General features: G+C 47.4%; 1 protein-coding gene across 9 annotated transcripts in view; it reads right to left on the bottom strand.

Moving 5' to 3' along the window:
• L1CAM (L1 cell adhesion molecule) overlaps positions 1 to 13,554 on the bottom strand; it is a 95,044-nt gene that overhangs the window by 38,089 nt on the left and 43,401 nt on the right. For all 9 annotated transcript variants that reach the window (XM_077921689.1, XM_077921688.1, XM_077921685.1 and 6 more), the window contains 8 exons: positions 11,776 to 11,898; positions 10,632 to 10,802; positions 9,209 to 9,320; positions 6,615 to 6,799; positions 4,088 to 4,219; positions 3,855 to 3,998; positions 1,838 to 1,949; positions 971 to 1,137 (listed from right to left, as the gene is read on the bottom strand). In XM_077921689.1, coding sequence (XP_077777815.1) covers positions 971 to 1,137; positions 1,838 to 1,949; positions 3,855 to 3,998; positions 4,088 to 4,219; positions 6,615 to 6,799; positions 9,209 to 9,320; positions 10,632 to 10,802; positions 11,776 to 11,898 — 1,146 coding nt within the window. The remainder of the gene's footprint in view (positions 1 to 970; positions 1,138 to 1,837; positions 1,950 to 3,854; positions 3,999 to 4,087; positions 4,220 to 6,614; positions 6,800 to 9,208; positions 9,321 to 10,631; positions 10,803 to 11,775; positions 11,899 to 13,554) is intronic.

Raw genomic sequence — 13,554 nt, forward strand, 5'->3', positions numbered from 1 at the left:
TGGTGGTGGCCTGAATATGTTAATTTTAGGCAGACCTCAACATACAAGACAAAAGGCAAATCTAAAATGTGAGCATGAGGGGAAAAAACAAGATTTGCTGCCACCCCAGGAGAGCTATCAGTCTTACTGTGAGGTTACCAAGACAGGATCCTCTTTCCACTTCTCAGAAGAGGGCAGAAGACTCAGGAGAACCTGAATCATCTCCTAATTTCATTGGGGAAGCATCCAAAACTTCAGTATTATCTATAAAATCCATCTGTGGAGCTGGCTGTACAGGAGGATGCAGATGTTCAACTAAGGGCCTTAGAGGCTGTGGCTGACAGTTCAGAGTGGGCAGAATGTAGTCTGCCATGAGGTGCCCTCCATATGTTGTTGGCAGGGGCATCCCCTCCCATTTTGACACCTGAGGCAAAACAGGAAGGGTGCTGCTTCTGTCAAATCTTTGCTTACGAGGGACGCACAGTGCAGCTTCTGGCAGCATCTCATGGAACGCTCACAAGACCTTGTCAGAAGCCACTGCCACTACTTCTCCCCACTTTTCTGATGGTCACTGGGCTCCACCCTGCAGGGTTCAGCTGCCCAAGGCAGCTATCTCAGTCTGCCTCATGGGCGGGCTGGGCCTGGTTGCTGGGCAATGCGAGCTGAAGCCAATGTGGTCTCTGGTCAGGGGGAGGATGGAAATTGTAGTCCAACATCTGACGCCAAACTGTCTACCTCATGAAGTAAGATCTGATCCCTTTGGCCTTTCTCTCTGTTTACTTTTAGTGTGACTGCTCAGGCTGGAGAAAGCAGGAAAGTGGAACACCTATTTTTCAATTTCATCATACCACAATGACCTATGACTGCTATCTTCCCATCAAGCCTCATTGTGCCTTACTATTATGCCTTACTGACTATTTCCTATCCAACTTCTCTTCAGATTCATAACCCGTCTGAGAGGTGTGGTGCATTCTGGGAAATCTGCTCCCACCTTTGACAAAAAGGTGGGCAACGATGGAGACATTGTTCTGATCATTCTCAGCAAAGCATGTGAAGTTCCCTGCATCCTCACGCTGGACTTTCTCAAGCTGCAGGGTTCCGTTTGTGAATAGAAAGCTCCGGTAATCTTCCATGATGGAGTACATGCCTTCTGTAAGCCTGGAAGTAAGAGCAAGAGGGGGCACATCAAGCGCATGAAAGAGAAAATGCTCTGTTGTCAATATGGTTAGTGTTGCTGTCACTTAAAAACAAAAAAATTCCAGAGGGATTCCTATGATTTTAAGATCTACACCATAAGCAGAGGGTGCCTCCAGAGTGTCAGTGTTTTGCAGGAGAGATTTCAGTGCATACTGGAACTTCAGTTTTGAGCAATTAAAGTTTGATATGACAGATTGATGCTAATAATAAAGATCTCACAGCATATATTCACTGTCTCCACACAAATAAGGCATCATTTTCCATTTACAAATAAAAGTTACTACACTTACTCAGTGGCACTCAACCCCAAGCGCCAGAACTTTGGCACAGAGAAGATGAGATATATACAAATGGTGCCACAGCTGCTTAGGACAAAGTTAGCAAGAAAATGGATTCGATAGATCCAAAGGATTCAAGTTACAAGAAAGGAAATTCCAACTAAACACCAAGAAGGGGAAGAGCTGTTCAACAGTGGAAAGGACTTCCTCAGAAGGTGGTGGACTCTCCTTCCTTGGAGGTTTTTAAGCAGTGGCTGGATGGCCATCTGCCATGGATGCTTTTGTTGAGATTCCTGCATTGCAGGGGGTTGGACTAGATGACCCTCGGGTCCCTTCAAACTCTATGATTCTATGAAATACATCAGCCATAGCAGAGAACTCACCAGTTCACAGTGGGCCGAGGTGCCCCAAAAGTCTCACAGTGCAGGGTGGCTGTCTGGTTCTCCACCACATTGTATACTAACCCATCCGGGGTCAGGATCTCTGCCGGCAGACCTGAATTAAATCAAGTAGATAGATACGTTTGGGGCCTGGCACCCTCTAAACAAACAACCAGTTCTGTCTCAACGAAACCCACCTAGGGTTTTGCAAGTATATCGGACCAGCCTCATAATCAGGGTTTTTTTAAGTGAGGGCCGGGGGGGTGGGGTGTTGAGGACATGGGGGTTTTTTTACAATTAGTTTGTATTAAATATTTTATTGTGTCACAAAACAAACAAATAAACAGGGGAAAGTACATATAGTGTCTCCACTTTCAATTCATAAGAGTATTTTTCAGTCAGACTTTAATGTTAAAGATATTGTGTGGTTGGGGTAAAAGAGAGAGGAGGGAGATAGAGATAGATCTTTTGCTCTATTGCATAGTGTTTGTGTGGTGTTTTTGTGTCAGCATCACGTGGGCTGGACCTTTATTTATATATTTTTGTTGGCATTGCAAGAGCTTAGAGAGTGCAGAGCTTGCTTGGCTGCTGTGTGGTTGGTTTGTATGTGTGAGCAGGGACAGGGGAGTTGGGGTTGGGTCAAGTTAGCCATACAAAAATTTATGGGAAGCCGCCTTTTGAGAAAAGTTAACCAACAAGCTTAAACTAGCACAGGGAGGGTTGCCATATTTTGAAGAGCAAAAAAGAGGACACGTTTGCCGACTTCTACATTTAAAAAATAGGATGTGTCCATGAAAAAGAGGATGTGTCCTGGAAAAAGAGGACATATGGCAACCCTAACTGCTCCCCTTCATCACATTTACAGCACAACAAAACAATGACCTATCCCCCTCCCACAGGATACAAACTGGGGAAATTGTAAGTCAAACAGCAAAAAAACCCCAACAACAATTAAACACATTTAGTCATTTAGCATATTAGATCTTTTTGGTAAAGGCTTTTAATGTGTGTGTGTGTGTGTGTGTGTGTGTGTGTGTGTGTGTGTGTGTGTGTTTTGTATATGTATATGTATATGTATATGTATGTGTGTGTATGCGCACACACACACACTTTTTTGTTTTATTACTGTTTGGCCGGATGCTAGCCAAGGCTTAACACTCGTTGACCAGAATGTCCGGAGGTAGGAATAAGTGTACTTCTCTTACGGACAAATGGGGTCAAGTAAGCCGTCATGTTTTCCTTATATCTCCATAAGTAAAAGGGTTTGACTAGGCTCAGCAGCTAGAGGCCCCTGAACCTAATTCCCTCTTCCTGGAGAAACCTCTCTTGGCCTTCCCTCCCCAAGAGGCAAGCAAGATGGGAAGCAGTGACATCTGTGGCAACAAAACGCATAGTGGGCTGGGGCTGATGTGCTAGCTAGCCCAACACACATCACTAAATGACCCTCCAGGAAAAGTAGCTACTAGAGACTTTAAAAGTAAAGGTAAAGGGACCCCTGACCATTAGGTCCAGTCGTGGCTGACTCTGGGGTTGCGGCGCTCATCTCGCTTTACTGGCCGAGGGAGCCGGCGTACAGCTTCCAGGTCATGTGGCCAGCATGACTAAGCCGCTTCTGGCAAACCAGAGCAGCGCATGGAAACGCCATTTACCTTCCCACCTATTTATCTACTTGCACTTTGATGTGCTTTCGAACTGCTAGGTTGGCAGGAGCAGGGACCGAGCAACGGGAGCTCACCCTGTCGTGGGGATTCGAACTGCCAACCTTCTGATTGGCAAGTGCTAGGCTCTGTGGTTTAACCCACAGCACCACCTGCGACTACAGACGTTACCTTCTTTTATTAAAAAAAAACAAAACCCTGAAAACTGAAATTCAGCGGAGCCTGGAACACCTTCAAGCATTATTTGCAATGTGAGAATGGTGACACTGTTGTGTGTGTGCTCTCTGTTGGCTCCCCCCACCTTGCCGGCCTTTGGAACTGGTCTAGCCCCACACTCATCCAAGAGGAGCAGATAAACTCACGGACAATGAGGATGTACGCATTGGCCAGGAGACTGCCATGCTTATTATGGGCTTCACACTGGATCACAGCTGTGTCGTTGGGCTGCACTTGGTTGAGGATCAAAGCTCCTGGCACCACCTTCCTTCTCGGGTCTGGCATCACCTCTGAAACCCAGCAAAAGAGTTTAGGCCCACGAGAGGAAGCATGGCATCCCTTTCCCTCACCCACATTCCGCTCCTGCCCATTCACTCACCTTCTAGCGGGATCCCATTTATCCTCCACGACACCTCTGGTTTGGGTTGCCCATCAACATCGCAATTCAAGCGCACATTTTCTCCTGGTGCAAAGATCTCGCTCTCAGGCTCTTTCATCCAGTATGGAGCAGCTGATAAAAGAAGGCAGAGTGAAAGCGCCGCCTCCCCACCCACAAGCCCCATCTGCAGCCTCACTGCTAACTCCACAGACTCTAATCTCGCCCTCCAGTTCCTACATATCAACTTCTGAAAACTGAAAAGAAATTCAGGATTCCCCCACTCCTGACCTTGAAGCTCTCCCCCCCCCCAATTACTGCAGCCACAATGAATGGAAAGCCAAAGTTCAAGCTACTGTCATGCCTGCTTAGGGTTCCTGCTTAGAGTGGCTATTGCAAAAAGCAATATATTTGTGTAATATATTTACTGTCAGGTTTAGCACTTCTCTCACACAAGACGCGTAATGCTGGCAGTTTTACTAGTTGAGGTTTATTAGCAATAACAGGCTTTCAGCAATCCGACCTTCCCACAACTCACTTCAGGTAGGTAGCCATGTTGGTCTGACACAGTCGAAATATATTAAAAAATTGTCCAGTAGCACCTTAAAGGTAAAGGTACCCCTGCCCGTATGGGCCAGTCTTGACAGACTCTAGGGTTGTGTGCTCATCTCACTCTATAGGCCAGGAGCCAGCGCTGTCCGCAGACACTTCCGGGTCACGTGGCCAGCGTGACACCGCAGCTCTGGTGAGCCAGAGCCGCACACGGAAACGCTGTTTACCTTCCCGCTAGTAAGCGGTCCCTATTTATCTACTTGCACCCAGGGGTGCTTTCGAACTGCTAGGTTGGCAGGTGCTGGGACAGAACAACAGGAGCGCACCCAGCCGCAGGGATTTGAACCGCCGACCTTTCGATCAGCAAGCCCTAGGCACTGAGGCTTTTACCCACAGCGCCACCCGCGTCCCAGTAGCACCTTAGAGACCAACTAAGTTTGTTCTTGATACTGTATAAGCTTTCGTGTGCATGCATGGTATCTGAAGAAGTGTGCATGCACACAAAAGCTTATACTGTACCAAGAACAAACCTATTTGGTCTCTAAGGTGCTACTGGACAATTTTTTAATATATTTCATTCCTCACTGTCGGAGTCAGTTGACTCGACTGGCTTCTGGCCCTTCCCAAGGCCAGATATATACCAGGCCCGCCCCTGCTTCCTGTCACTCTTCCTTTGTTCTAATCGCTTGCTCCGCCTCCTACTTCTTGGAGACTCAGTTGCAGCCAATTCCTCCTCCTCTGGAGTTGAATCCAACTCCCTCCTACCACCTGCCTCCTGCTCCTTCATCTCTGTGCTGCTGCAAAAACTTACAGGCAGCATTCCAGAGCGAGAAGAGCTTCTCTCACTTTCATTGTGTGAAGGAATCAAGTTCCTATTTTCCTCTGCCTCTTCCTCTCTGCCGGCCATGTCTCTGACATTTACAGTGTTCCTGGTCAAGCTGAAGTTCTAACTTCTTACAAATGGTCAGAATTTCACTGATTGTTGGCTTTCCACTCTACATATGCACAGAATATTGAGCTGCCTCCCACCCCACCATCCCACACAAAACTGGCTGTCAGTGGCAGGCAAACCACAGCATGGCAATGGCACACTGCACAGCACACTATGAAAGCTCATTGCCAGGAAGGAGAAGGAAGGAAGGGGCACAATGCAGCGGTAGGTGGCTCTGTGTTCCTTGCGATATCTAGACCCAGCCTTGCCTTTCTGGAAAAGAATCCTATCCAGGAAACCTTGGCTGGCATGAAGGAGAGACCTCTCAGGGCAGTGCAGGATGCCCTTGGAGGGTGAGAAGTTTGATGGGGCCACAGTGAAGGAGTTGTCCCCCTTTCTTTTTTTACCCTTTTTGTTGTCTTTATTAAAGGATTTTCATAGCTAGCAAGGATGCATACAATGCCTCAGTCCTTTCTCACATTGGGTGTGAGACGCTGCTGTCATAGAGGTGGGAGGGAGAATCAGGGAGAGCGGGGAGAAAGAAGTAGGGTAGTAATTTTTCATTCTTTTCATTAGTGTACATATGTGCAGAGTTTTTGGTCAGTGTTGCAAGGATAGGTTCTGTTTGTTCTTGTTGGCAGTGTGAGATGCTGGAGAGACCAGAGCGTGGTTGGTTGCATTTAGCTGATTGCCGTGAGTTTTTTTGGGGGGGGGTTACCCTTCTTTTCTCACAGTCCTGACAACAACAACAACAACAAAATCTTCTTCCCACTATTCACTTAAAACAAACAAAATTGACTGCAAATTTAGCAACATGTCTAGTTTGGTCCCCAATTCAATGGGACCTAAAACCTAAGTAATGTGGAGGGTGGGTCCTGGTCCTTTGCTGAATGTCTCCCCCCTACTGAAATCTGAAATGAATGGCTTCTCCTAGGAGAGACCCCCTCACACACACCCCACTAGAGTCCTAGTGCCCCGGCTTAGCTGGTGCCCCCTCTTATCCCACCAGCTACGCTTGTGTAGTTATGCCTGTGGCTGTGGACATACCCTCGACCGTCACATAGTAGCTGTGGCGGATCGTGCCGTGGTCGTTGTGAGCAATGCACTGGTATTCCCCATCGTCATCCTCCTCCACGCTTGGGATGCGCAGGGTTTTATTTGAGTTCTCAAGGACTACCCGGTCCGAAAGCTTCAGTCTGTTCATGTGGATCCATTCCACGGTTGGTGTAGGGCTGCCAGAGACAGGAGAGAAAGGGTGAGGGTAAAAAATGGCTAATGACTCTGGTTGGGGGTCCAACTAGTTTAATGCCTAAGACCAAGAACCCTCCAGGTGTTGCTGGGGTTCAACTACCATCGTCTCCATTGGCCCACGCTGACCAGGGCTGATGAGAGAGAGCTAGAGCCCTATGGCATCTACAGGACCACCAGGCTGGGCACAGCTGGAAAGAGCCCTGCTATGCTGTCCTATCCCAGATCCTCTCCTCCTCCCTGCCCCATACCGTGTCACTGGCAGTAGTGATGCAATGACTGAAAGCCAGTGTGGTGTAGTGGCCTGAGTGCTGGACTAAGACCTGAGAGAGCAGGGTTCAAATCCCCGCTCAGCCATGAAGCTCAGTGAGTGACTTTGGACCAGTCACTCTCTCTTAGCCTAACCTGCCTCATAGGGCTGTTGAGAGATAAAACAGAGAGTGGGAGAACTAAGTATGTCACCTTGAACTTTTTGGAGAAAAGATGGGATATATGGTAATAAAAAACAAACATTTAATTGATTAATTTGTTAGATTAATGGCTTAAAAACTTATTGATTGGCTAAATGTATTCTTTTAATTTAAAAATTATTTTATTTTAAAAACAAGAACTCATAAAAACTGCCATCTTAGTAGTGAAATCACCTCTTGTGTAAGAGAGAAGAGGGCAGGTTTCATCTTCTACAATATGGCTGCTATGAAATATTATCTATTTATTTTATAAATATTTTTATACAACTATATAATTAAAATAAAGCAGGAAATGTCTATATACAATAAAAACCACAGGAAAAAATTAAAACCAGAGACCATCTACTAACTATTACGGAAATATGTTTTCTCAGTTGCCTGCACAAGCTTCACAATGAACACATCAATTATAAGAACAGGAAGTGCTCCATTTCACTGGCTTTGCAGTCATGCAGTAAGATTGACTTGAACCTGAACCGCTTTGCCCGTAGGTCAACATGCCACCACCGTAACGCCCTGGCTCCCCTTCTGACTATGCGCACCAAGTAAGGTTGCTCTTAGTCTTCCTCTCGAAGGTACTCTCTACTCTTTCTGTCATCTTCCAGACAATGCATGAAACTATGACTAAGAACGCTGCCAAAGTGCTTGGCTGGCACTTTCCCTTTCTTCATCCTCATCAGCCAGCCTGTGGCTGAAGGGCCGGGTGAGCTGAGAGTCCCCAGAGAAGCCAACTAGCAAGACGTTTCCTTAATCACACAAGAAACACTTTGGATTGTAAGACAGCCTTTAAGTGCCTTTCCTGCTTCCAAGCCCACAGGATGCAGCCAGGGGGGAGAAAGGAGGCTGCCCACACCTGAGGATGGGGCTGGACATCTCTGTTTGCTTGCCAAATCACCAGGGAGGGAAAACTAAAATCCCAAGAGGGTCCCCTCCTCTTCTCCACTAGCCATGTAGGGACTCTGGAAACACATTAAAAAGGAGCTTGCCTGTCTGCCCACCTGCAGGTACTTCTCCCCTACTGAAGCTGCACTAAGGAGAATGGAACCTCAATCTCTCAAATTCCATATCTCTCAAATTACACACACACACACACACACACACACACACACACACACACACACACACAATCTTAGACCCATCCATACCTCCCTCTCTCAAACATCAAATGTTTCTCTCTCTCCCATAGAGAGAGAGGGGGGGAGGGAGGGAATCAGATATCTGCTTTAGGCAACCAGAAGGGAAAGATCTGTGAGTGACCCTAAACCGTGAGTGGCTAAGCTGGCCCTCCAGGTGTTGATGGCTGGGGCTGACCATCAGCCCCACCCGCATGACCAATGGTCAGATTAACCACTCCAGCCCTCAACTAACAGACTAATGGAAGAACACCAGGGAAACACTTGAAGAAGATAATAAGGGGTGGGTTTAATGTAGGGATGGTTAACTTGTGGCTCTCCACATAGACACTGCTGGATTACAATTCCCATCATCCCTGACCACTGGGCATACTGGCTGTGGCTGAGGAGAGCTGGAATCCAGTAATATCTGGAGGGCCACAGGTTCTGTATCCCTGGGTTGAGAAAGCCGAGAAGTTACACTTCCATGTGATTCATAGTTGCCCTGTGGAACTCACTGCCACAGGAAGACTGTGAAGGTAGGTAATTTCAGGTAAAATTAATGTGAATTTAGAGAAATTTATGAAGTATCCTAAGGTACATGGATTTTGATTTTTTTTAAAAAAGCCAAGATATCCAGAGGCTGCAGAATCATGCAGCAACTGATCCACTGGGTGATTGTCTCTGATGGAACTCTTCCCCTTCAAGGATTTTCAAACCTTCCTCTCCCTAACTCTCTCCATGGGTGTTTTGGAGTCCTTTTCTGATAGAGTTTGAGCCCTTTGACAACAGGTATCTCCAAGGCACTTACAGTCCTGCCACAATGCATTCCAGCACCAAGGGCTCCCCCTGCTTCGCCTCGTATGTGTTGGGCATCTTATCCGGTACAATTAGCATTGGCTTCTGGTTCGAGAAACTGTTGGCTGTGGAAGAGAAAGAAGGGAAGGCAACTGGGCAGCAATGGAACCAACAGGGTGCTGAGCCCACTCTGAGCTAATCTGACCTGCTGTGTCCCTGTCCCATAGAGCAGCGGCAGCTCCTGCAGAGGCCTAGTTGGTGCAAACTGTGAAAGAGACAGGAGCAGCACTGCTCTTCAGCTGCACCACCTTAAGAGTGCAGAATAGGGGCCATCTCATTTGTCCCTCTGATCTATCAAGGCAGCCATGCTTGCTGCACCCTTTTAACAGAGCTACTCAGCCACAGACCTTCCATTTCTATCTACATTTGCACATCACACTCAGCCAAACCATGGCTTAGTGCCATCACATAAGCATGCAGGCTCCCAGAGAGGAGATTGTGGCTACTGTGCTTCTACCCAGTTGTTGTTGTTCTGCTGCAGCAGTAACCAAGGCGTTTGGCTTGACTCTCTCCAGAGTAACCATGAACTATAACCAAGATCTGCCCTATGGTTTACAGCTTGCAGTTTGTCTGGGAGAGCTAAATCATGAGTCAGGTTCAGATATGTGTGAAGTCAAACCATGGCTTAGTGCAGTGCAGCATAGTAGGGGAACCACTGCGGTGAAGCAAAGTGGCCATGCTCTTTTCTTCTGGAGCTCACATGCTTGTGCGTTCACACAAAGCCATGGTTTGGTTTAAATTGACCCTTCTCTCAGTCCCGCCACACTCACAGGCATGCTTGGTAGGGACACGGGAGAGGGCCTTCTTGATGGTTTCTCCCGGACTTTGGAACTCCTTCCCTAGAGAAGGTAGACTGGCCCCCTCCTTGTTGTCCGGCAAGTGAAGACCTTCTTGCTCCAACAGGCTTTTGGGAGGTGAATGCTGGCGCCATGCGCTTTTATTGTAATTATAAAAACAACAACATCAAACTGGGCCAAAGACCAGCCAGAATTAAACTGGAGCTTCACACAGCTGTTGAAGTTGACAAGTGAGGGATTGAAGACAGGTCAGAGAACCTGTGGCCTTCCTGACATTATTGAACTACAACTCCCATCATCCATGACCATTGGTCAAACTGGCTGGGGCCAATTGGAATTGGAGTCCAATGACATCTAGAGGGCCACAGATTGCCATCTCTGCTGTACTTGCCATAGCCTACTGTTCACCCTGTTATACTTCTCCCTTCCTTAGCCTCAAAACTAATTACCAAGAAACTAACACTTTCTCAGTGTATCTTAAACTGGGTGGACAGAAGATCAGGTGACTGATGGATCCCTGTACCTTTCCACCCCAGAAGGTAGCTGCACTTCAGAAATGCAGGGTATCTGAAGACTTACTGGGGAAAACCTTTAGTTCAATGGGCTCCTTCTGGATGATGATTCGAGGACCTTGGAAATGAGCGTTGCAAATATAGTCAGGGCGGCTGTCCTTCATCTGGACGTTGGCAAAATAGAGATTTCCATCCTGGCCCATGGTGACTCGGTCATCTTTTGTGATATGCTCGATCTCTGGAGGGGAAGGAGAGAGTAGAAATAGCAAAGTGGGGTGAGAAGCCACAGCACAGTAGACTGCTTCTTCCACCCCACCTTATCTCTTGACCCAGCCAATGTCATAGGAGAGAGAGGAATCACACCCCAATTCATTCATTCATTCATTCATTCATTCATTCATTCATTCATGAATTGATCAGGTGGATCAGACCAAAGGTCTCCCTTCCAACAGTAGCCTGCCATATGCCTCAGTGAAAGTGGATACTGACAGTCCTGTGCTCTGCTTTCCCCCCACAAGACCTCAGATCTCCTTCAGCTAGCAGGCCATGGGATCTGAATCCCAGTGATCAGTTCCAAGCAAAACCACCTTGATTAATGCATTGAGCTACACTTTCCTGGACAAAAGTCCATCTCCTAGGGTACTTAGAATGGACTTACATAGAATCAGACCATCTACCCGAATACTGCTTATTCCATGGGTAGGGAACTTGTGGCCTCAAAAAGTTGTGGGACTACAAATCCCATTTTATCCCTGGCCATTGGCAATTCAGGGCTGGGATTGATGGGAGTTGGAGTCCAACATGTAGAGGGCCACAGACTCCCCAGCTCTGATCCGTTCTGACTGGTTGAATCACAGATTGGTCCAGGGACTTGCATACATAAAAGGCAGGTATAATGTGATCCCCACCCCCCATTTTTGTTTTCAGTTTACCTCTTGTATGTTGCATAGAGGTATTTGTTAAGAAGCCACTAATAAATATGTAATATTTATTTGTAATAAATAGACATAGAAAAATACATAAATATAAAGGCATGTGTCCCAACATTATACTATCCGACAATGAGCCTAGAACCCAAGCCTCTTCCCTCCTGAATTGAGTAGCCTAACTGCTCACCCTAAGCAGCAGGCCAACTGCTGGCAGACAGTAGTCCCCACCTTGGTCATCTTTGCCACATGATCACACCTGGAAGGGCAACCAGGGATACTCACTGTTGTTCAGCCAGTAGATTTTGGGTGGGACAGCACTTTCAGGTGGGTTGCAGGGTAAGACCGTATGGGTCCCTTCCTCCACTGCAATAGGTGCCACCTTCTCCTTTGGCCACTGTGGAGCACCTGGACAAAGACAGGAAGCAAGGGAGCAAACTGGGTGAGCAAGAGACAGCAAGTGGGGAAGACTCCAGAGAGATCAGCCGAGAAGCATCGCTTGCAAAGTCCTCTGGGTTCACTTCTTCACACATCCAGTTCCTCTTTGCCTCTTACAGAAGACGTACATCCACAGGTCTTTGGGAGGAATTCAGCATCACACTATTCCATTTGTTCCATTAGAACAAGCATTTCAGCTTGTGCAATGGAGCCATCTCCCTTCTACTCCCCTCCAGTGCTGCTCTGGGGGGTTCTGCTTGGAGGAGTGTGGTGTGAATGGGGGTAGGAGGCAGGGAGAGTTTCACTGTACTAGTGGGACTTGTCCTGGTTCCTGCTAGCACACCTACTTAGATGAACCTGGCCCTCTGAATATTATTCAGTGACTGGAAATGCCTCTCAGGGCCAAGAGTTCTGGGAACGGGCAGGAGATATGCAGCCCAGAGCACACAGTACTAAAGGGTTCCTGCTCTGTATCCTCAAAATATCCATGTGGAAACAAGGGTGGGGAAATGCAGAGACACCTTGAGAAATGTAATTCAATAAGAACGACAGAAGAGATTAAAAAGAAAGAGGGTATTGAGGGAGTATTTTCTAGGATTGGAGGAAAAGTGCTGTCCTAGAAGCGATTTGTGCTGCAAAAGAGGCAGAGGCGCTTTTATTAAAAAGGACCTTGGACTGAGGGCAAAATGGGCTCGAGTTGCTTTATCCATAATACACCACCCCCTCCCAAAAAAACCCCATCCTTCTTTCCTAGGGAGAGGGAATAAGATTGCCACCTACTATACTGCCTAGATCAGTGATGTGTGCAGATCCTCTTATTGCACTGGCTGCTGAAGTTCAGGATTAGGTGGGCAGAGATTCATTCATCAAGTCCTGAATATCTGCAGTCTCTCACTCTTGTGCTATTGGGGAGGGGAGGGATTTTCCAATCCGCCCAACGTACACATACACTGATGCACAGAACAGCTCCAGCATGTGTTTTATGAAAGAAGATGCATGACAAGGCATGATGGTGTTTGGCCTTGCCTACTCACAAGTAGCAGCTAATGAAGTAGAGCTAAAGGAGGGAAACACAGCTGCAATGCCCCAGAAGAGGGCAGGGATGGCAGAATCTGCCAGAAGAGGAGGAGGAGGGTCCCGGGAGAGGAGGGGGAGAGAGTTCAGGCAGTGATGGGGAAGAGGGTCACTGTGCACTTGCAAGCGCAGGCTTCTCACTTGGGACAAGAACCAGGCAACTTTAAAAGTAGAATGGGAGGGGGGTGTCAAGGGCTGGGACAACATCTTTGGTTATGCCCAGCCATGGATCCTGGAACTCTGCTTATGAACCCATGAACTGTGCCTCCTATACTGCGCATCAGTTGAGGCTGAGGCTGTGTGCTGATGTTATCAATAAAGCTATTGGGATTTCCCAAGCCAAGAATCTGAGGGGCTTTCATATGAGGGCGGAAGCCAGGGCACACTGAAGAATGTAGGGGAGCATGGATTTACCTGGCCTCTGAGGTTGTGGCTTGTGGAAGGCCTGTGATTTGACCTTCCTGGCTCATAGCTCACTCTCAAAAACCACTGAATTCACAACATAAGCAGCAATAATAATATGCAGTAAAGGGCAAGTGGATTTTCTTTTGG

Source organism: Podarcis muralis, chromosome 17, assembly GCF_964188315.1.
Source record: "Podarcis muralis chromosome 17, rPodMur119.hap1.1, whole genome shotgun sequence".
Classification (NCBI taxonomy): Eukaryota; Metazoa; Chordata; class Lepidosauria; order Squamata; family Lacertidae; genus Podarcis; species Podarcis muralis.